General features: G+C 37.3%; 1 protein-coding gene across 16 annotated transcripts in view; it reads right to left on the bottom strand.

The window, feature by feature from the left end:
- The window catches only part of ERC1 (ELKS/RAB6-interacting/CAST family member 1), a 511,134-nt gene that overhangs the window by 415,298 nt on the left and 72,747 nt on the right, over positions 1-23,089 (bottom strand). For all 16 annotated transcript variants that reach the window (XM_063672288.1, XM_063672287.1, XM_063672289.1 and 13 more), the window contains one exon: positions 2,174-2,590. In XM_063672288.1, the coding sequence (XP_063528358.1) occupies positions 2,174-2,590 (417 nt within the window). The remainder of the gene's footprint in view (positions 1-2,173; positions 2,591-23,089) is intronic.

Below are 23,089 nucleotides of genomic sequence, written 5' to 3'. Positions count from 1 at the left end.
CAAAGACAGCATGGATTTGTTTGCTGCTATATCCTTAGTGCTGTGCACATGGTTGGTGTCCAATAAATATGTGATGGGTGAATCTGACTCTGGCTACCTCTCCAATTTCACATCTTATTAAGTCTTCCCCTTATACAGTATGTTCTTGCCCTCCAGCCTCCCTCCTGTTTCCTCAAAACTCCTTCCTATGAGATCTTTAAAACTGTTAATGCTTCTTCATGAAATTATTTTACTTGGCAAAGCTGGCTTCTTCTCTTCAGATCTCCACTGAAAGGGCACCTCCTAAAGGACACTTACCCTGTTATAAAATCCCCTTCCCAACTTAATTAGCACTCCACCCAGAAAGTCTTACTGAACAGTGCTGATGCACAGTATTCCATCCTTGTAAGATAAAAAAAGAAACAGAAATAATGAAGGAATGTATAAATAATAAAAATGGGGCTGGGTGCAGTAGCTTACGCCTGTAATCCCAGCACTCTGGAAGGCAGAGGCAAGTGGATCACCTGAGGTGAGGAGTTCGAGACCAGCCTGGCCAACATGGCGAAACCCTGTCTCTACCAAAAATACAAAAATTAGCTTGTGCACACCTGTTGTCCCAGCTACTCATGAAGCTGAGGCAGGAGAATAGCTTGAACCCGGGAGGCAGAGGTTACAATGAGCCAAGACCACGCCACTGCACTCCAGCCTGGGACAGAGCAAAACTCTGTCACAAATAATAATAATAATAATAATAATAACAACAATAGTAATAATAATGGGCCAGGCATAGGCATATTGCCTGTAATCTCAGCACTTTCAGAAGCCAAGGAGGGAGGATTGCTTGAGGCCAGGAGTTCAAGACCAGCCTAGGCAACATAGGGAGACTCTGTCTCTACAAAATATTTTAATTTAAAAATTAACAATGGATGGTGGCATGCACCTGTAGACCTACCTATTAGGGAGGCTAAGGCACAAGGCTCACCTAAGCCCAGGATTTCAAGGCTGCAGTGAGCCATGATCATGCCACTGCACTCCAGCCTGAGTGACAGAGTGAGACCCTATCTCTAAAAATAAAAATAATAAAAATTTAAAATTAAAAAAAATGACTGGAAGCATGTACATAAGTTAATAATTATTACTAGGTAACAATACCTTGAGTTATAAGTTTTTGTTAATCTATTTCCTAATTTTACTACAACGGATTTCCAGTGTAATAACATCATGTTTTTTAAAAAACAATGATGTTCTACTTCAAAAATAAAAATGTCCTCACTGTTAATAAAGATTTCAGACTTTTTACAAAAGGAAAAATTACAGAACAACCTACAAATTTAGAAGTATTTTTTAAAATTATTATTTTGCTGCTTTGGGAATATGCCATTTTTTTAACCTCCTTCCTCACATTTCATTTAAAAAGGAATTATTCAGACTCACACTAACACAGGTTGGGGATTTATTTTCCCCTGCCCAAAAGTGAAAACTACCTGAAGTCCAACTATATATAGAAAAGTTATTATGGCTATTAATTTTTTAATTCAATATAAGATGGTTTCTTCCTTTACGCCTTCTTAAAATGATACATTATTTAGAAGAGTAAAAAATTATCAGTAGTCACCTAGGTCAGCTAAAAATAAGTAACACTGTGTCTCTACATCACTCTCTCCAGCTATGCCTCCATGGCAGCCAATGATTTTTATCACGTATCTTTTACAGCAAGGCAACAGTTTCCATGGCAACCACAGGGCAAATATCCATTATTGCTGCCAAGGACTTTTATAAGCACACATAAGCTGAGATAACCGCTTACTCTCTTTTATTAATATTTTTAAATTGAGCAATGGTTAGCTACTCTGATTCTGGTTTTGTTGTGTTTGTTGTCTCTACGAACAGATCTAGAGATGAGTGAAAAATCAAGTAATTTTTTACCCCTTTAACAACAAATGAACTCTCAAAATCAGGGGAGCAGGAGAGAAAAGACCCAGAAAGTCATTGAGCCAGCATACATACCAGACAATGTCATTCCATACAACAGGGCAAATCAGAATAGAAATCAGTGACGCACTTAAATACAAAAGATGAAATTCTCTTCCACTACCACAGCAGAGCACGTAGATTCACTGGGGCCAAGATGCTGATTAATCAGGGAAAAAAAAGATTACCAATAAATCATAAAACTAAAAATGTAGTCACATACCTCTCTCAACATATTGTTCTCTTTTTCCTTCTGCTCCAAAAGGCTTTCTAGGTGATGAACGTGCATCTCTGCCTCTGCCAGTCGTCTTGTTCTCTCATGGTCTTCCTCGGTAGCCTTGGCAGAAAGTCCTTTGCTCTGCAACATTTCCAGAAGCTTCTTAATGGATTCATCCCGAGCATTTAGGGTCTGCTTTTGAGTCTCAATACGCAGCTCCATTTCCTCCAATGTCTTTCGAAGAAGAAACAGCTCTTTGGCCTGCCGCTCATGCTCAGCATGAAGCCTCTGAAAGTTCTCCTCTGTCAGCTCTGCTACACAAGGTTCGCCAGTCCTACTGCTACTATCCTGCTGAAACAGCTGATTCAGGTCCCTCTGGATCCGCAATTCATCCTGGAGAGCCTGGATCGTCATCTGCATGTGCTAGAACCAAGACAAAAAGAAAACCCCCAAATCAGCTTTCCTCCTCAAGTAGCAAATCAGAGCAGCCTGCAGGAATCAAAAATAGCTACAAGAAATCTGCATCTAGCAAATTAGGATTCACCTTATTCTGTTTTACAGGTCCTTAAAAAATGATTTGAGATAATATGCAAAATGTCAGTAATTTAACTTCAGTTTATTCCCAACAGGACGCAAAATAAGTATGGCACTCACTCCACACTTTGCACAAACTATAATAAAGACACTGTTCAAAATTAATAGAAGATATTACACAGAAACTAAAGTTGAGGGAATGTGGGAAATGGGAAATCTATAGGAATATGAATACATTCCTTCAAAAAATTTCATCAAAACGGCTGGGCGTAGTGGCTCACGCCTGTAATTCCAGCACTTTGGGAGGCCGAGGTGGGCGAATCAGCTAAGGTCAGGAGTTCAAGACCAGTCTGACCAATACGATGAAACCCTGTCTCTACTAAAATACAAAAGTTAGCCAGGCATGGTGGCATGCGCCGGTAATCCGAGCTACTCGGGAGGCTGAGAAAGGAGAATCGCTTGAACTTGAGAGGTGGGGATTGCAGTGAGCCAAGATCGTACTCATTGCACTCCAGCCTGGGCAACAAGAGTGAAACTCTGTCTTTAAAAAAAAAAAAAAAAAAAAAATTTTCATCAAAAAATACAAAGGATGGCCAGGCGCGGGGGCTCACACCTATAAGCCCAGAACTTTGGGAGGCCGAGGCAGGCGGATCACCAGGAGTTCAAGACCAGCCTGGCCAACATGATAAAACCCCATCTCTACTAAAAATACAAAAATTGGCCAGGCATGGTGGTTCACGCCTGTAATCCTAGCACTTTGGGAGGCCGAGTCGGGCATATCACGAGGTCAGGAGTTCAAGACCAGCCTGGCCAACATGGTAAAACTCCGTCTCTACTAAAAATACAAAAATTAGCCGGCATGGTGGCACGAACCTGTAATCCCAGCTACTCAGGAGGCTGAGGCAGGAGAATTGCTTGAACTGGGAGGTGGAGTTTGCAGTAAGTCAAGATCACACCACTGTACTCCAGCCTGGGTGACAGAGCAAGGCTCCGTGTCAAAACAAACAAACAAACAAAACCAAAGGACAGCGAAATACAAAATGACTTTTAAGTATTATAAACATTAAATAATAAATATTAACATTTAACAAGTAGTTTGTATATGCCAGATTATGCCACACATTTTTTATGTTATTTAATCTTCATTATGACACATGGACTCTTTTTTTATTTTACTGTAGTAAAAACCCTTAACATGACATCTACTTTCCTAACAAATTTTAAGTGTACAATGCATTACTGCTGACTACAGGTACAATGTTATACATCAAATCTGTAGAGCTTATTCATCTCAACCAAAAGTTTATATTCCTGTTGATTAGTAACTCTCCATTTCCCCTCACCCCGGCAACTACCATTACACGCTTTGATTCTCTGAATTTGACTATTTTAGATACCCAACACATGTACTATTATTTAATTTTATAGATGAGGGCACGAGGCTTAGAGGTTTAAGCACTCGTCCAAGATCACAGAGTAAGTGATAGAGCTGGCATTCAAAGCAATCCTTGCAGCCCACTAAAACTAGAACCAAGGAAAAAAGAAAACTCCAAATCAGCTTTCCTCCTCTAGTAGCAAAAACAGAGCAGACTGCAGAAATCAAAACTGGTAATACCCAAAGATAATAATATAGCAAAGTTTTTTAAAATTAGAATATGCAAAGCTTTTTATACAGGGGACGATGACAACATGGGTGACTAATTAAATAAAGGTATTAATGCAGATAAACTACTAAAAATGTTTGAGAGGGCGTATCTTTAGCTTGTATCCCTAAAGAAGGTATATGAACCTTTAATCTGAATGGTTACGTAAATTCCAGCACATTATACAATGAATTCCAAAAGGCTGTTACATCAAAAATCTTATTTTTAGGAATGAAGAAGCAACAATAAAAGGTCATTCCTTGTATTCAAGGCCTAGCAGTGTACCATACTGGGAAGAACACTAAATGTGATGAGAAAACATGAGTTTTAGTTCTGACTCTCACACTGACTAGTTATGACATTTAGACATGTCACCATCTTTCTGGGTTTCAGATTCCTCATACTTTAAATGAGGGTATAAATACCTGCATTATCCTTTGAAAAAATCTTTTTTTTTTTTGGAAACAAGGTGCCTGCTCTATTAGTTCGTTTTCACGCTGCTGATAAAGACATACCCAAAACTGGAAATAAAAAGAAGTTTAACTGGACTTACAGTTCCACATGGCTGAGGAAGCCTCAGAATCACGGCGTGAGGCAAAAGGCACTTCTTACATGGCGGCAGCAAGAGAAAATCAGGCAGAAGCAAAAGCGGAACCCCCTGATAAACCCATCAGATCTCGTGAGACTTATTCACTATCACGAGAATAGCATGGGAAAGACCGGCCCCCATGATTCAATTACCTCCTCCTATGGCCCTCCCACAATATGTGGGAATTCTGAGAGATACAATTCCAGTCGAGATTTGAATGGAGACACAGCCAAACCATATCACCTGCTATGATTTTCAGCCTTAAAAAGGAAAGAAATTCTTACACATGCTACAACACGGATGAACCTTCAAGACGTTGTGCTAAGTGAAATAAGCCAATCACAAAAAGACAAACACTGTATGTATCCATTGACGTGAGGTATCTAGAGCAGTCGAATTGATAAAAAAGGAACTAGAACAGTGGTTGCCAGGACGTAGGAGTGGGACAGAACGAGGAGTTATTGTTTAATGGGTAGAGTTTCAGTCTGTCAAGATGAAAAGAGTTCTGGAGATAGATGGGATATACTGAATGCCACTAAACTGTACACTTCAAAATGGTTAAGACGGTAAATTTTATGTTATATATATTTTACCATAATAAAAAAATTGGTTGGAGAGAAGATGTTGGTCATAAAATTCCACTTATGGATATTTTAGGTTAGTTCTCATTTTTCACTATTGTAAGAGGCACCTTCACATATGTATCTTTACACATGAATCCACATTTTTCTTGGGAATTCTCAAAGATGGAATTGCTGGATCACAAAGTATGCACAATTATAATTCTGATACATATTACAAATCATTTCTATCTGTATCTTTGTATATCGACTTTTGTCATATTACAAATCATCTCTATGTATCTTTGTATATCGACTTGTCATATTACAAATCATTTCTATATGTATCTTTGTATATCAACTTGTCATATTACAAATCATTTCTATATGTATCTTTGTATATCGACTTATATTACAAATCATTTCTATCTGTATCTTTGTATATCAACTTTTGTCATATTACAAATCATTTCTATATGTATCTTTGTATATCGACTTTTGTCATATTACAAATCATTTCTATACGTATCTTTGATATCCACTTTTGTCATATTACAAATCATTTCTATACGTATCTTTTGCATATCCACTTTTGTCATATTACAAATCATTTCTGTCTGTATCTTTGTATATCGACTTTTGTCATATTACAAATCATTTCTATATGTATCTTTGTATATCGACTTTTGTCATATTACAAATCATTTCTATATGTATCTTTGTATATCGACTTTTGTCATATTAAAATCATTTCTATCTGTATCTTTGTATATCGACTTTTGTCATATTACAAATCATTTCTATATGTATCTTTGTATATCGACTTGTGTCATATTACAAATCATTTCTATATGTATCTTTGCATATCGACTTGTGTCATATTACAAATCCTTTCTATCTGTATCTTTGTAAATCGACTTTTGTGACTCCTCTCTTCTTGTTCTTTGCCCTTTTTGTTATTGAACATTTTTTCCTAATCCATTTTAAGAGCTCTTCATATTAGGAAAATAACCTTTCACCTGCTATGTATGTTACAAATATTTTTCCAAGTCTGCCATTTTTCTTCTAACATTGTTTATGATGACTTTTAATAGATATTTTCTTTTTTAATACAAAGACAATGACATTTTCCTTTATCATTTCTGGTTTGGGTATTATGCTTTTAGCAAGCAGTGAACTTTCAATTCTGGTAGTCTTCAAACACTTGAAAAGCACTGCTATTTCTTTCGAAGAATAAACTCACCAAAAAAAAAAAAATCAGGAATTTAAATTCATGAATATAAATTTAAAAATGCATTTCACTACCAGCATCATCTTTTAAAGATTAACAGTTGCTGGAGTTCAAAAAACCCTCAATAAAAAGACGTATCAAAACGCTAATTCTCTGAAGCCTAGTTTCTTTCCCTTGGAAGTCAAAAAAAATCCTGACACTCCGGAGTGAATATATCCCAAATGGAAATACCAGAAGTGAAATTCAACAGGGAAGCTGATTTCTAGGTATGACTGTTCCTCCTTTTTTGACCATTCATCATCAATTCATTCAAGTCAGGAGAAATATATGTTGGCTACAGTTAATAGTTTCACATACGCTTTGGCACATATGGCTAAATGTAGCATGGCAATTACTATTTTGGTAAAGAAGGAAAACGTTAACTACTAGTGTGTCTGGTTCTTCAGCTCCGCCTGCACCCATTTTACTATAGTATAAAAATAAAACAATGCTCTTACTGGTAGCCTAGAAGTCTATACAGCAGTTTTCTCCACTAAAATATAAACCAACATTTCCTCTTTTGGCTACAATCAGTCTAGCTTTATTTTATAAAAATTCCTGCCAACTCCTTTAGAAGAAGGAAAAAAGCAGACTACAAGCAAGGCTACTCTTTCTCCAGCATATTCATACATAAGATAAAATGGGCATATTCACACATCACAGACATCTATAATGATCAACCAAAAACAGATACATTGAGTTTAAGGAAAGATCTAGTTGTAAGATAATACTAGAATGTCTATTTGGGAAGTCTGTTCCCGACACACTGCAAAATGATCTCACACTCCAAATTTTATAGCAACACCCACTAGTCTACTTCTCACTCTAACACTCAGCTTGATTTTGAAACGCTGGGAAAGTATTTGTCTAAAATTTACTCCAAGGACTGTACTATTATTACACCAAGCTATATCTCAATGAAATGGTAAGATATTGTGAACAACAATAATGAAAATTCTTAACTATCTGACAGGGCCTATGACTTTTATTACAACAATAAGATATCTGCAAAAACAATGACAGATCACAACTACTATTCATATATTTTAGATAAATATCAGAAGCTCTTCTGAGGCAGAACTTCCAACAAATAAACTGTCATTAGTTTCTTAGAACAAGAGTACACTTTGATTCCGTTTATTCTCATTCCTAAAATAACAGAACTATGTAGTCTAGAGATATTTTTAGAGAAAAAAAAATGATGGATACGTGAAATGGTCATGATTACAAACAAAATACATCACAGAGAACTCAGTACACTGTTTATTAAGAAGATCAGAGTCAGAGAAAACACCAGTATTGTACCCTTTTATAAATGTTAAATTAAGAACAATTTTTTCTGAAACATATAAATACATGTATTAAATAAACTTTATTAATGTAACATGCAAAAGAGTTTTAAATAATTCTTAAGTCAACCAACTCAAGCTTCCGGTTTGGTTGGGCTATCTGATGTTCCTGTCTGTGCTGCCCAGGGCGAAATGCTTATCCATAGAATAGCACTTATCAGACTGATCTGCAATTTAATTCTTTGTATTTATCATCAATAAACTTCCTAGGACTTAGGACTGTCATCTTTTTACCCTGGGCACAGCACAGTACTTGACTACTATCAGTCCTCAATAAATTTTTGATGAAAAACTGACAAAAATTAAATGTTGAGAAATTATGTTGAAAGTAAATGGCTACTGTATGTTAGCTGCATTTCAAGTATCTGGGAAGTTATACCTCTTCCTTAAAAAAAAATGCAGTGAATTACTCTTATTCCAAAAAAATCACTCATGCCTATAATCCCAGCACTTTGGGAGACCAAGGCAAGCGGATCACAAGGTCAGGAGTTCAAGATCAGCCTGACCACCATGGTGAAACCCCGTTTCTACCAAAAATACAAGAATTAGCCAGGCATGGTGGTGCGCGCCTGTAATCCCAGCTACTCAGGGGGCTGAGGCAGGAGAACTGCTAGAACCCAGGAGGCAGAGGTTGCAGTGAGCTGAGATCCTGCCACTGCACTCCAGCCTGGGCAACAGAGTGAGACTCCATCTCCAAAAAAAAAAGAAAAAGAAAAAAAAAATCAGTTCTACACCAACCAATACAAGTAATTCTTAAATCCAAACTGGCCAAAATACAAACCATAGTCCTAATAAAAATGTTAATTATATGTTCTAGGTTTATTCAATATTTGACCTGAAGCAAAAAGAAGCATTTTCAGATAATCAACAGTCAACAAGAATCTTTCATAGTTGTAGTACTATACAAAGCACAGCAAAAGTACAGGATAAAGTTCTTATCCAAAAATAAAGCTCACAAATGGGTAAAACATAAGAGTTATAACCTATTACAAATTTTAAATTAACAACAACATTCAAGAAAGACAAAAGGAACACAGATAAAGCACTTATTTTACATGCAATATATTCAAATGAAGCTTAGAACCGATAAGATCACTATGAGCTAAACTCATAAAACTTTAATATATCTCTATGAAAACAAAGTACAGTTGACCCTTGTACCACACAGGTTTGAACTCTGAGGGTCTGCTAACACATGGATTTTCTTCTGCCTCTGCCATCTCTGAGACAGCAATATCAACCCCTTTTCTTCTTCCCCTTCCTCAGCCTACTCAACACAAAAATGATGAGGATGAATATCTTCGTGATATCAGGTCCACTTCTACTTAATGAATAGTAAGTGTATTTTCTCTTCCTTGTGATTTTCTTTTTCTTTTCCCCCTGAGACAGAGTCTTGCTCTGTTTCTAAGAGCTGGAGTGCAATGGCGTGATCTCAGCTCACTGCAACCTCCGCCTCCCGGGTTCAAGCGATTCTCCTGCCTCTGCCTCCAGAGTAGCTGGGATTACAGGTGAGCGCCACCACGCCTGGCTAATGTTTGTATTTTTAGTAGAGACGGGGTTTCACCATATTTGTCAGGATGGTCTTGATCTCTTGACCGCATGATCCACCCACCTCGGCCTCCCAAAGAGCTGGGATTACAGGCATGAGGCACCACACCCAGACGATTTTCTTAATAACATTTTCTCTAGCTTGCTTTAAAGAATGCAGTATATACATAAAATACATGTTAACATATAACATACAAAATATGTGTTAATCAACAATGTTATCAGGCCCCTGGTCAACAGTAGGCTATTAATAGTTAAATTTGGGGGGAGTCAAAACTTATACACAGATATAACCCCACTTGGTACAAACGTCAACTGAATTCTAATTTCCATCATTTTAAAAAAAGAAACATTTTAAAAGAAGAAACTAATTTAATGAGTCTGAACCGCAGAGAATGAGACAGGGGAAGAGCCTCCAAGGTAATTTACTCCTCCTTATTGTTAGTTTAGTATTCTTTGAGTTAATGACAGAGATTTATTTCCTGTACAGCAAAGCACACTGAAAGCCCTCAAATATTAAACCAAATCAAAGTTTTCAGACTAATCTAAACACAAGCAGGAGACTCACCAAAATGCAAAAAAGACCCGCACTAGAACTTAAATGGATGGATTAAATTGTTTAACATTCTCACCCATTATCTGGAGCTTACTTACTAACCAAAGTTATTTTCCTCTAAAAAAAGATGTCCGAGTCAAGAAAATAACAAGCAATTACACTAGAATTCTAACAACTACTCTCTGCCTCGGAATCCAGGAAAAATAAGATCATCTATCTTTTTGCTCTGCGAATGCTGTACATAAATCTAAGTAACAAGACAATCGCTGGGGAACATCAAAATTTGGACAACAGGTTTATTTCAGCAATAAACATAATCCATCTTTATGCTACCACAACCCAGAATAGAAGTTAAAGAATAAATGAAAATGTGGTCGGGTGCAGTGGCTCATGCCTGTAATCCCAGCACTTTGGGAGGCCGAAGTGGGTAGATCACTTGGGGTGGGGGAGTTTGAGACTAGTTTGACCAACATGGTGAAACCTCATCTCTAAAACTACAGACCTTAGCTGGACATGGTGGCGTCCTATAATCCCAGCTATTTGGGAGGCTGAGGCAGGAAAATCGCTTGCACCCAGGAGTTGGAGGATGCCAAGATCACGCCACTGCACTCCAGCCTGGGTGACAGAGCAAAGCTCTGTCTCGGAAGAAAAAGAAAAAGGAATAAATGAAAACACTATCAAAATGGGGAAGTCCTACTGTCATAAATGCATTCTATATACACCACATAATGACGTTTCAGTCAACAAGAGACTGCATGTATCATGGTGGTCCCATAACATTACAATGGAGCTAAAAAATTCCTATCACAGGCCAGGTACGGTGGCTCACACCTGTAATCCCAGCAGTTTGGAAGGCAGAGGCGGGCAGATCACGAGGTCAAGAGATCAAGACCATCCTGACCATCATGGTGAAAGCCCGTCTCTACTAAAAATGCAAAAATTAGCTGGGTGTAGTGGTGCACGCCTGTAATCCCAGCTACTAAGGAGGCTAAGGCAGGAGAATCGCTTACCCGGGAGGCAGAGGTTGCAGTTAGTGGAGATCACACCACTGCACTCCAGCCTCGCGACACAGCAAGACTCCATCTCGGGTGGGAGGGTGGGGAATTCCTATCACATTGTCATAGCCATCATAATGTTGTAACACATGCCTTACCCATGTGTTTGCAATGATGTTAGTGTAAATAAACCTACTGCGTTGACAGTCATATAAAAGTGTGGTACATACAATTATATATAGTACATAATACTTGATAATGATAATAAATGACTATGTTACGGGTTTTTGTTGTTAGCTGTTTTTACTTCCAAGTCCTTTCTGTTTTGAGACAGAGTCTCGCTCTGTCGCCCAGGCTGGAGTGCAGTGGTGTGATCTCGGCTCACTGCAACCTCCACCTTCAGGGTTCAAGCCATTCTCGTGCCTCAGCCTCCCAAGTAGCTGGGATTACAGGTGTACGCCACCACCCCCTAATTTTTGTATTTTTAGTAGAGATGGAGTTTCACCATACTGGCCAGGCTGGTCTCAAACTCCTGACCTCAGGTTATCCGCCCACCTCGGTGCTGGATTCAGGTATGAGCCACCTCATCTCTTAGACAGTAGCATTTTATTGGTCTTATATCTTATGTATATTTTCCACATATTGCTGAAAAAAAAAATTTTTTTTTTTTTTTTTTTTTTTTTGAGAAGGAGTCTTGCTCTGTCGCTAGGCTGGAGTGCAGTGGTGTGATCTTGGCTCACTGCAACCTCCGCCTTCTGGGTTCAAGCGATTCTCCTGCCTCAGCCTCCCAAGTAGCTAGGACCACAAGCGCACAGCCACCATGCCTAGCTAATTTTTGTATTTTTAGTAGAGATGGGGTTTCATCATATTGGCCAGGATGGTCTCGATCTCTTGACCTCATGATCCACCCGCTTCAGCCTCCCAAAGTGCTGGCATTACAGGCATGAGCCACCGTGCCTGGACTGAAAATTTATTTTTAAAGTATTTATTGGCTGGACACAGTGGCTCACGCCTGTAATCCCAGCACTTTGGGAGGCCGAGGCATGCAGATCATGTAAGGTCAGGAGTTAGAGACCAGCATAACCAACATGGTAAAACCCCATCTCTACTAAAAATACAAAAATTAGCCGGGCATGGTGGTGCATGCCTGCAATCCCAGCTACTAGGGAAGCTGAGGCACGAGAACTGCTTGAACCCAGGAAGCAGAGCTTGCAGTGAGCCGAGATTGCACCACTGCACTCCAGCCAGGGTGACAGAGCGAGACTCTGTCTCAAAAATAAAAGTAAAAATAAAAATTAAAGAAAACACAGAAAGGACTTGGAAATAAAAACAACTAACAACAAAAATGATAAAACTTGCATAGAGAAGACCATACATTTTTCTTGGAAGCAAAACACCGCAGTATAAATATAAACATTTGTACACAAACCCTTAATATTTTCCATGACAATCATCAAATAAGATGTGTCTGAGACTCTTTTGCACATGTGTTTGTAAAGACATTAAGTAGATAAAAGAGCTCCTCGAGAAAATTAATGAAGAAAATTTTTGAGAAATTAATGCAGAGAAAGGCAATCAATGTAGGTGGTAAACATCACAAAAGATTACTTCATGTTTTCGTATTTAAAAGGAAAATAAATTTGCTTTTCCTTCATAAATTTTCCTTCATATTTAAAAGGAAAATAAATTTGCTTTCCTGGTTATCTGCCAATTCTATCACACAAACCCCAATAAATACATTTGTTACCATTATTTCCAGACAGACTTTTAATTCCTGCATGCATACTGCAGAGCTTTTACACACCAAGTTATATTTGTAATTCAAATGCTTAGATCTATGATCACAAAAGCTTTCATATCACTTCAGCTGACTTTATTTTTATTTTATTTTATTTTTCTTGAGACAGAGTCTTGCTCTGCTGCCCAGGCTGGAGTGTAGTGGCGCGATCTTGGCTCATTGCAACCTCCGCCTCCTAGGGTCAAGCGATTCTCATACCTCAGCCTCCCAAGTAGCTGAGATTACAGGTGCCCACCACCAAGCCTAGCTAGTTTTTGTATTTTTAGTAGAGACAGGGTTTTGCCATGTTGGCCAGGCTGGTCTCAAACTCCTGACCTCAGGTGATCTGCCAGCCTCGGCCTCCCAAAGTGCTGGGATTACAGGTGTGAGCCACCATGCCCAGCCTCAGACTTTATACTTTTAAGGGAAAGATATTTGGATGGTTATCTTAGGAAGTACTAATGATAAAATTTTAAATTCACAAATCAGACTTCAAAATTTTTAATTTCTGCTTATCAAAAGAGAACATTATATCATATGGAAAGGGTGATGAGAAGAATTTTAAAAAGAAAGAGACCACTATAAAAATAAAATTGGCATGCCACATATAACTGTTAAAGGACTTGTATCCAGAATATATAAACTACTTCTACAACTCAATTAAAAAAAAAAAAACTTTTTAAAAGTGGGTAAAAGACTTAGATACTTCAGAAAGAAAAATACATTCCTGGGGAAGATGAACGTTCTTCTAAGGACAATAAGCAATTGAACTAACTAACCAATAAGCAAAGGAAAAAGTGACTAGTATCTTTAGCAACTGGGGAAATGAAAATCAAAACCACAATAAGATACCACTACATACCCACTAGAATGGCTAAAATTTAGACAACTAACAATACCAAATGCTGGCAAGAATGTGAAGCAGCCAGAACCAACACTGAAAACTGGTCTGGTAGTTTCTCATAAAGTTCAGTATGCACCCACCCTAGGACCCAGGAATTCCACCCTTAGGTATTACTCCAAGAGAAATGAAAACATGTACCAATAAACACAACCATATAAAAATGTTTACAGTGGTTTTATCCATAAGAGCCAAAAACTGGAAACAACACAAATGTCCATCAACAGAAGATTGCATAAACTGATAGTACCACATTCACACAATGAAGTGTTACTCACTATATAAAAGGATAACTATGGATACATGCAACAACATGGATAAATGTAAAAAACAACATGCTGAGCAAAAAAAGCCAGACACAACAGGGTACAGACTGTATGACTCCATTTAGATGAAGTTCTAGAACACGTAAAATTAAAGTGAAAGGAATCAGAACACTACCTGTACTGGTAGGCAGGGATGACCCTAACTGGGGAGAGATGCAAGGGAACTTTGTGGGATGATGGAAATGTTCTATATCTTGACAGAATTGTGGATTACACGGGTGTTGGCATTTGTCAAAACTCATGGAAACAAGATACTTAAGGTGTGTGCATTTCACTGTATGGAAACTATATCTCAACCAAAATACGTTTTGAAAAGAAGTAAAAGGTCTAAGGTTTAAAAAGGGAAAATAAATAAATATTCAAGAGAACGTCTTAACAAGTAGGAATGACTTGGATTAGAAGAAAGAAGAGTAGACCAGGCACAGTGACTCACACCTATAATCCCAGCACTTTGAGAAGCTGAGGAGGAAGGACTGCTTGAGCTCAGGAGTTCAAGACCAGCCTGGGCAACACAGACACTGTCTCTACAAAAAAAGTAAAAAATTAGCCGGGCACAGTGGCATGCATCTATAGTCCCAGACACTCAGGAGGTTCCCCCAAGCCCAGGAGTCTGAGGCTGCAGTGAACCATGATAATGCCACTATATTCCAGCCTGGGTGGCAGAGTGAGACCCTGTCTCCAAAAAAAAAAAAAAAAAAAAAAAGAAAGAAAGAAAGAGATGATAATTTAAATGATTTTAAAGAACTCTTCCAGTTCTGACATGCTTTGTAGCATACTCTTATTGCCTAACTCAATGTAACCTTACATTCTTAAGATAAAACAGAAGGTTTAAAAGCTAAAGTTTGAGGTTATAAAGACACATTCAAACATACAACAAAGTAAGAAAACCACTACCAATAATTTGCCTTATTTGCTTCAGAGCTCTCTCTCTCACTGTTGCTTATTTAACAATTCACATAAATGATGTCATTTGCACAAGGTTATCTCTGCAACTTCCTTTTGTTACTTTACATAATATGCTTCAGATTTATCCACATCGATACATGTAGATCTATTTCATTCATTTTATGAACTGTATAATACGGGTTCACAATTCTTTATCCAAAAATCTAAAATCCAAAAAGCTCTTAAGTTTTCCCATAACTTAATTTAAAAATGTAATTAACCCAAATAGTATGAAGCCATTTAAAATCTATTTATCCCACTTAATATGAATATTCATAAATTTTGCTACAGAAAAATTAGTATGTTTGATTATGAGGTGTTTCCCAAATCCCAATGGGAGTGTTATACAATAAATGGTATACATACTGAATTACCTTTAAAGTTTAAAAATTCCTAAATTCCAAAATACATCTGCCCTAAGTATTCTGGAGAAAAGGATTGTTTATTTGAATTCCACTATAAGAATAATATCAATGTATCCATTCACTTACTGAGGAACAGTTAAGTATTTTTGTACTTATTCACTATTATAATAAATACACCTCCATCTATCTAGATCCTATCTAGATCACTATTATAATAAATTACACCTCCATCTATCTAGATCCTTGAGCACATGGGTAAAAGTTTCTCTCAAGAAGACACAGAAATATAACCTCTGGGTAGCAGAGTGTTCCTCCAACTTTACCAGTCATTTAAACTTTCTACTTTTCCATTTTATATACAGCTAAGTACATCATGCAGATGATAAAAGGAGTCAGATATCCAGCCTGGAATGTTTCTATCTAAGGAACTTTTATATCTAATCATATAGCACTAACTTTTGGTATAAATGATCAAATTGTTATTTCATAAAAACAAAACAAAAAAACCCCACAAATGACTGAGCATTCAAGTCCATCGATAAGGAATAAAGGCACAGCATTTTCAAAGAAAGCTGTGAATTACAAAGCTGTCTTAGCAGAACCCTCACTTCATTCTGAGACAGGAGAAATATTTTTAAAATTACATCTATGGAATATTAAATAAATCTGCCTCTCAATATAAGACCTTATGTTTCTCCATTTAAACAAAGAACCATTCGCCAAAAAAGAAATGACCTTTTATGTCTTAATGTGCTACTTACTGCCATTTTCAAGGCAGTTTAGCTTACTTAAGAAGGTATACACAAAGACGCCATCTTCACGCTCTACATATGCAGAGACTATGCAATGCTCCAATGAGAACACAGTGTAAGAAGGTGAAAGTTCCCTGTTGAAAAAAAATTAGTCTGCTAATTGGATCATTTTTAGACAAAAGAACCAAACTGATAAGCAATCGGGCATAAGAGGAGAAATCAATAAATTTACCTTGCTGGTATATTTTGAGGTTTTGTTCACTTAAAAAACAAAATTATCAATAAAATCAGAGCTTCAAGGGTATGAAATGGAATTAATTTTCATTTTTTTCAAGGGCTTTTAACATCATGTTACTGTTAGAGGGATAAAAATTATTCCACAAAAAAATGCTAAGCATCAGTAAAGAATCAGGTATCACTGTGTGACTACTTTTTTTTTTAATTCCTAAAGGGAAAAGTAATTATTTTTGTATGTAATAAATAAGAAAGAGCCAGAGGAGAAACTTGATTCTTGCATCTTTTAAGCCTTCAGATTCCTTATCTCCAAGATAATTTCATAGGGATCTTTGAGATCAAAATTTTGGCAACTTAGTGTACAAGTACACTATTTGGCATTTTGTAGGGATTCTCAGGGGAAGATGAAAAACTTGAACATCTCTCTCCAAAACTGAGAGTCTTAATTAAGATCTCATCATCGCCAGGCACGGTGGCTCACGCCTATAATCCCAGCACTTTGGGAGGCCGAGGCAGGCAGATCACAAGGTCAGGAGTTTGACACCAGCCTAACCAACATGGTGAAACCCCGTCTCTACTAAAAATACAAAAATTAGCCGGGCGTGGTGGCGGGCGCCTGTAATCCCAGCTACTCAGGAGGCTGAAGCAGGAGAATCGCTTGAACCCGGGAAGCGGAGGCGGCAGTGAGCTGAGATTGTGCCACTGCACTCCAGCCTAGGTGATGGAGTGAGACTCCGTCTCAAAAGAAAAAAAAAAAAAAAAAACTCATCTCATCATCATCTCTTCAAAAACTTAAACATCTCTCTCCATCTATGTTCCTTCCCACCTTGCTGCTTCCTCTTTTCAACTATAATCTCTCTCAAAGAAGGAAAGAGAGAGGGAAGAGAAAAGATTGGGAATACTAATTTCTCTCCTCCTTTACCTAACATCATAAAATAACATATTTGCCTGAGAATCCCTACAAAATGCCAAGTACTGTTGTACTTGTATGCCTAAGGTGCCAAAATCTTGATCTCAAAAATCCCTATAAAATTATCTTGGAGATAAGGAACCTAAAGGCTTAAAAGATCCGGTTCTCTTCTGGTCCTTTCTTATTTATTGCATACAAAAACAATTACTTTTCACTTTAGGAATTTAAAAAAAATCAGCACACAGCGATACCCGATTCTTTACTGATGCTTAGCATTTTTTTTAATCCAAATATATGAGCTGGGATAGATGCTTATACATGTCTTTATTCTGACAATTTCCTGTGAGTGTGTGTGTGCGCATGTGTGTTTAATAGAGAGACGGGGGTTTCGCTTTACTACCCAGGTTTGATCTCAAATTCCTGAGCTCAAGCAATCCTCCCACCTCAGCCTCTCCTGAGTAGTTGGGACTGCAGGCATGCACGCCACCATGCACAGCTTTTTCTGACAGTTTTTAACAAAATTTTTGGTCCCCATATTACAGGGGTAATTGACATTTCAAATAAAGCTACTTGTTTAACCTTAAGGTTTCTATACAAAAACAAGAAAACTTAAATGAAATATTCACACAAGAATATTAAATAACTTTAGTGAACCTAAAATTTTCATGCCAGAAAGAAAGGAAGTACTCAAAGAATAACAGGAACATGTCTAACAGACACAGGAGTGAGCTTGAATGGGCTCCTACTGGCCAACTCTTGGACAGATTGAGCATCAAATTCAATAATGGTGGTTACATACAAACTACTGAAAAAAACAGGGATCTATAAATCCATACAGATATGACATAAATAAATTGAACAGTTGATGAAGAATGAGATATTTATATAGTCTCAAGGTATCTCCTCACAAAATAAGTATTAATTACAAAAGGAGAGTAACTGCCCAGTGGAGAAGCTGGAAAGATATTATCACCTTGCTCAAGCAATCAAAGTGATCATCTTCAGTAATAAGACAGCCTGACAATCATGTGCCATCTGCCAGGGAACGATGACAGGAACGCAGCATCCCTTCTGTGATATTCTTTTCAGTGATATACAACCTAAGCATATAATGAAGAAACACAGGACAATCCAAATAGAAGTATATTCTATAAACCTACTAGTCTGTAATCCTTGAAAGTATCCAGGTCATGAAGCCAAAAACAGACAGAAAGTGTCCCAAATTGAAGGAGATGAAAGAGATATGCAACCTGTGGACTGAAGGAGATGAGAGACATGAAACCTGTGATTCTAAACTCAATCTTTTTTATTTACAAAGATTATTTTTGTGTATTAGAACAACAAATGAAACTTGAATTTAAAATTTAAATTTAAATTCCTAAAAAAAATTTAAATTCCTGAATGTGACGGTTATGCCAAAGGTCCCTTTTTGTGGGAAACATACACTGTATGAAGGGGAGAGGTATGATGACATATAGGTTGGCAATTTATCCTCAAATGGTTACAGAGGCAAAAAAGTTATTTTTACCGTATTTGGAAATTTTCTCTAAATTTGAGATTGTTTCAATTTTTAATTACTCAAAAAATATGATAGGGAAAAAATCCATTCAAAGTAGGAAAAAAAATTTTACAAATTACATAGTAGTAACCTTGACAAGAAATGTGCAACACTTAAATGAAGAAAACTACAACACTGCTGGAACAAGTAAATAAACTTTTAATCAATAAAAAAAAAAGCCATACTTTTATTTTTATTCTTTTGACACAGGGTCTCGCTCTCTCACCCAGGCTGAAGTGCAGTGATGCAATCCTGGCTGACTGCAGCCTCAACCTCCTGGGCTCGAGTAATCCACCCACCTCGGCCTCCACAGTAGCTGAGACCACAAGTGTATGCCACAACACTTGGCTAACTTCTTTATTTTTTTTACAGATGAGGTTTCACCATGTTGCCCAGGCAGGTCATGAAGTCCTCGGCTCAAGCAATCCGCCCACCTCAGCCTCCCAAGGTGCCGGGATTAGAGACATGAACCACCATACCTGGCCCAAGCCACCCTTGAAAAATAATTTGTAGGTTTAACACAACCCTGATTGTGGCTGACTGAGAAAAAGAACAGTTCTAAAGTTCATTTTTAATTTATTCAGTGATCCAAAATATATTTATTATTTACTATGTGTCAGGTACAAGGGATACAGCAATAAGCAAGAAAAATAAGATCTTTACCCTCATGGAACTGAAATTCCAATGAAAAAGAGAGTAGACAAACTGTCAAGAATGTTATTTACAGATTGTGATAAATGATATTGAAGAGACAGGCTAATATAGCAGATTGGGTATAGGATTTTCTACTTTAGATAGTGTTGGGTTCAGGAGGGCCCTTTGAAGAAACAGCATCTGAGCTGAGCCCTGAGGCAGCTGGGATATAAAAAGAGTTGGGTAAGAGTATCTGGCAGCACCTAAGAATAAAGAGAATGGCAAAAATACAGACATGGGAGGGAAATTTTTTTAATGCCCAACCGGCCATTAATACAAAATTATAAGCCTGTAATAATTAAATCAATCTAGTACTATCAAGAAGTACTAGAAAAAAGGATAACAAACAGAAAAGTAGATCTTATAATATATAAGCACTTAACAGCAACAACAAAAAATTGCCACAAACCAAAAGGAAAGGGACTGATCATCTACCATACAATGTGTAGAACGTTCTTCAGTTATTAGGAAAACATCAAAATAAGTTTGTCTCCTCACACAAAAATACAAAATAAATTCTTAAGGAAGATTAAAGAACTAAGAGTAAAATGCAAATTAATTAGAAAATAAAAAATATATATACACATTTAATGATATTCATTCAGATAAAGAAGGCCTTTCCAAGCAAAAAAGAAATGTAAGGAATTGCAAAAAAAAAAAAAAAGTGTGGTACATTTTACTGCTTGCCAATATAAAATGTGTATACATCAAAAATATAAAGACTAAAGAGCAAATGACAAACACTGAAAATGATTTATAACAAATGTGAGAGGAAAAGCTTTATCCCCACTATATAGAGCCCATATAAATTAAATATTAAGCTCTTCCCTTCCCCAAGAAAAATTAACAAAAAATACACAACTCACAGATAATACCCAAATAGCCAGTAAACACATGAAAAATGTAAACCAAAAAATGCAAATTAAAACAAAATAATACTTTTTAACCTATAAAACAGGCAAGATTTTTTTTCAGGGAAAAGATCTTTAAAGATAACATTAAGATGGGAAGTGAGACAGGCATTATTACACACTGCTAGTGAGATGGTCTAATCTTTATGGAAAACAATTTGTCAATAGGTATATCCAGAACACCCTTTCTAAACCAGTACTGTATTCTGCTAAAGAATTAAGCCCTACATAAAATAATTTCATGACTGTTTTCTCAGTTCTCTCAAGGATAATTCAAGCCAGTAGAGTTCAAGATGCACAGGAAATACGTTAATTTCACTACACATAGTAGATACCTCAGGGCATTGGAGCTTAATGTCCTCAAGGACCGAATTGAGAAGGGCTGATCAAGAGCTACTTTAAAAAGATGTATTCTTTAAGAATATTATAAAACACCTTTCATTTTATAAGCACAATTGTGTCATCATCAAGAAGTAAAGACTGTATTTTAGCAATGTTGCTTTTCTCTCCAAACACAAGGTAGATAATATAATAATCTGTGGACTCATTTTTGTAACATTTTTTTCATTGCAAAGTAATGAATACTATGTTAAACACTTTAAGAATATATAATGTATACAGGAGAAAAAAGGACTCTCCTGTAATTCCTTTGATCATCTTTGACAAATAGGTTCAATTATTTAGCAATCTACCTTAGGAAAATAATCAGAAAATGTGAAAATACATTAACAAAGATAGCCATAACAGTATTATAATAAAAAGAAGGAATATCCTAACTATCCAACAATAAAAGAACCGCTAAAAATGGCATCATTTCATATAGTCATTTAAAATAACCTTCCTGAAGAATATTTAGTAACATAGGGCAGATGCTCTAAAGTTTTTAAATCAGTTCTTTAAAGTCATATAAAGAGTGTGTGGGCCAGGTGTAGTGGCTAACACCTATAATCCCAGCACTTTGGGAGGCTGAGGAGGGAGGATTGCTTAAGGCTAGGAATTCGAGACCAGCCCAGGCAACAGAGCGACACCCTGTCTCTACAAAAAATTTTTTAAAAATTAGCCAGGGCTATTGGTTCACATCTGTCGTCCTAGCTACTCAGGCAGCTGAGGCAGGACTATCACTGGAGCCCAGAAGTTTGAGGCTCAGTTAGCTATGATTGTGCCACTGCACTCCAGCCTGGGCAACACAGTGAGACCCTGTCTCTCTAAAAGAACGAAAGAAATGTGTGTGGTATGTGTACACATGCATGCATAAACCCAACTGGGTATGTCTATGACACATAGGAGTATAGAAGGTTTTTTTCCCCACATACCCTTTAGTATTCTTAAACATTTTTTATCATATGTTAATATTACTTTGTAATGAGGAAAAAATATTAAAGAAATAACTCTACAAAGTACTATGTTATCTACTCTGCGTTTAGAGAGAAGTAACATTGCTAAAAGATAATGAATGCTTCCTGAAGATGGTACAATTGTGCTTATAAAGTAGAGGAGGGTGAATAGAATATTCTTCTTAAAGAATACAGAGATCAGGCCAGACGCAGTAGCTCACGCCTGCAATCTCAGTACTTTGGGAGGCTGAGGAGGATGAACTGCTTGAGCCCAGGAGGTAAAGACCAGCCTAGGCAACATGGCGGGGCCCTGTCTCTACAAAAAAAATTAAAAATCAGCCTGGCATGGTGGCACGCGCTTGTGGTCTCAGCTACTCAGGAGGCTGAGGTTGGGGGATCACTTGAGCTGGGGTGGTCAAGGGTACAATGATCCATGATCACACCACCACACTCCAGCCTGGACTATAGAGTGATACCCTGTCTCAAAAACAAAAAATACATGGATCAAGAATCTTAACAGTGCTACCCTAACAATACACTCTTCCACATACTCCAAAGTCAGTTCCAAAGTTAGTCTCCAGTCAAGAAATAATGAACACTAAAACTAAGAAATTTGCCAGACCTTCAAATGTACACTAATGAGGGACATTTTAAAGCTAGAAAGCAATAGTTGTCCTTGAGACTTTGGCCTGTAAGTAAAATCCGCCTGCTTTTTGAAAATCCCTTACCTACCTAGTATCATCAAGGTTCTAATCAAGTTATAAGTTCACGTAAGTATTAAAGTTAGGCAGCGAATAGCCTGAAATCAATACATAAAAGCTTCATTAGGCAATATAAATATACTCTTTAGAGTCAAGGGAAACTCTCATTTAAGCACTATACACAGAGTTTACAGACAAAAGAAGAAATTATAAGCTGGGCACGGTGCCTCACGTCTGTAATCCCAGCACTTTGGGAGGCCGAGGCAGGCGGATCACAAGGTCAGGAGTTCGAGACCAGCCTGACCAACATGGAGAAACCCCGACTCTACTAAAAATACAAAAATTAGCCGGGCATGGTGGTGCCTGCCTGTAATTCTGGCTACTCAGGAGGTTGAGGAGGGAGAATCGCTTGAATTCAGGAGGCAGAGGTTGCAGTGAGCTGAGACCATGCCACTGCACTCCAACCTGGGT

The sequence above is a fragment of the Pongo pygmaeus genome, chromosome 10 (genome assembly GCF_028885625.2).
Source record: "Pongo pygmaeus isolate AG05252 chromosome 10, NHGRI_mPonPyg2-v2.0_pri, whole genome shotgun sequence".
NCBI classification, from domain to species: domain Eukaryota; kingdom Metazoa; phylum Chordata; class Mammalia; order Primates; family Hominidae; genus Pongo; species Pongo pygmaeus.
The sequence above is the reverse complement of the archived record's forward strand: the minus strand, read 5'-3'. Positions and strand labels throughout refer to the sequence as shown.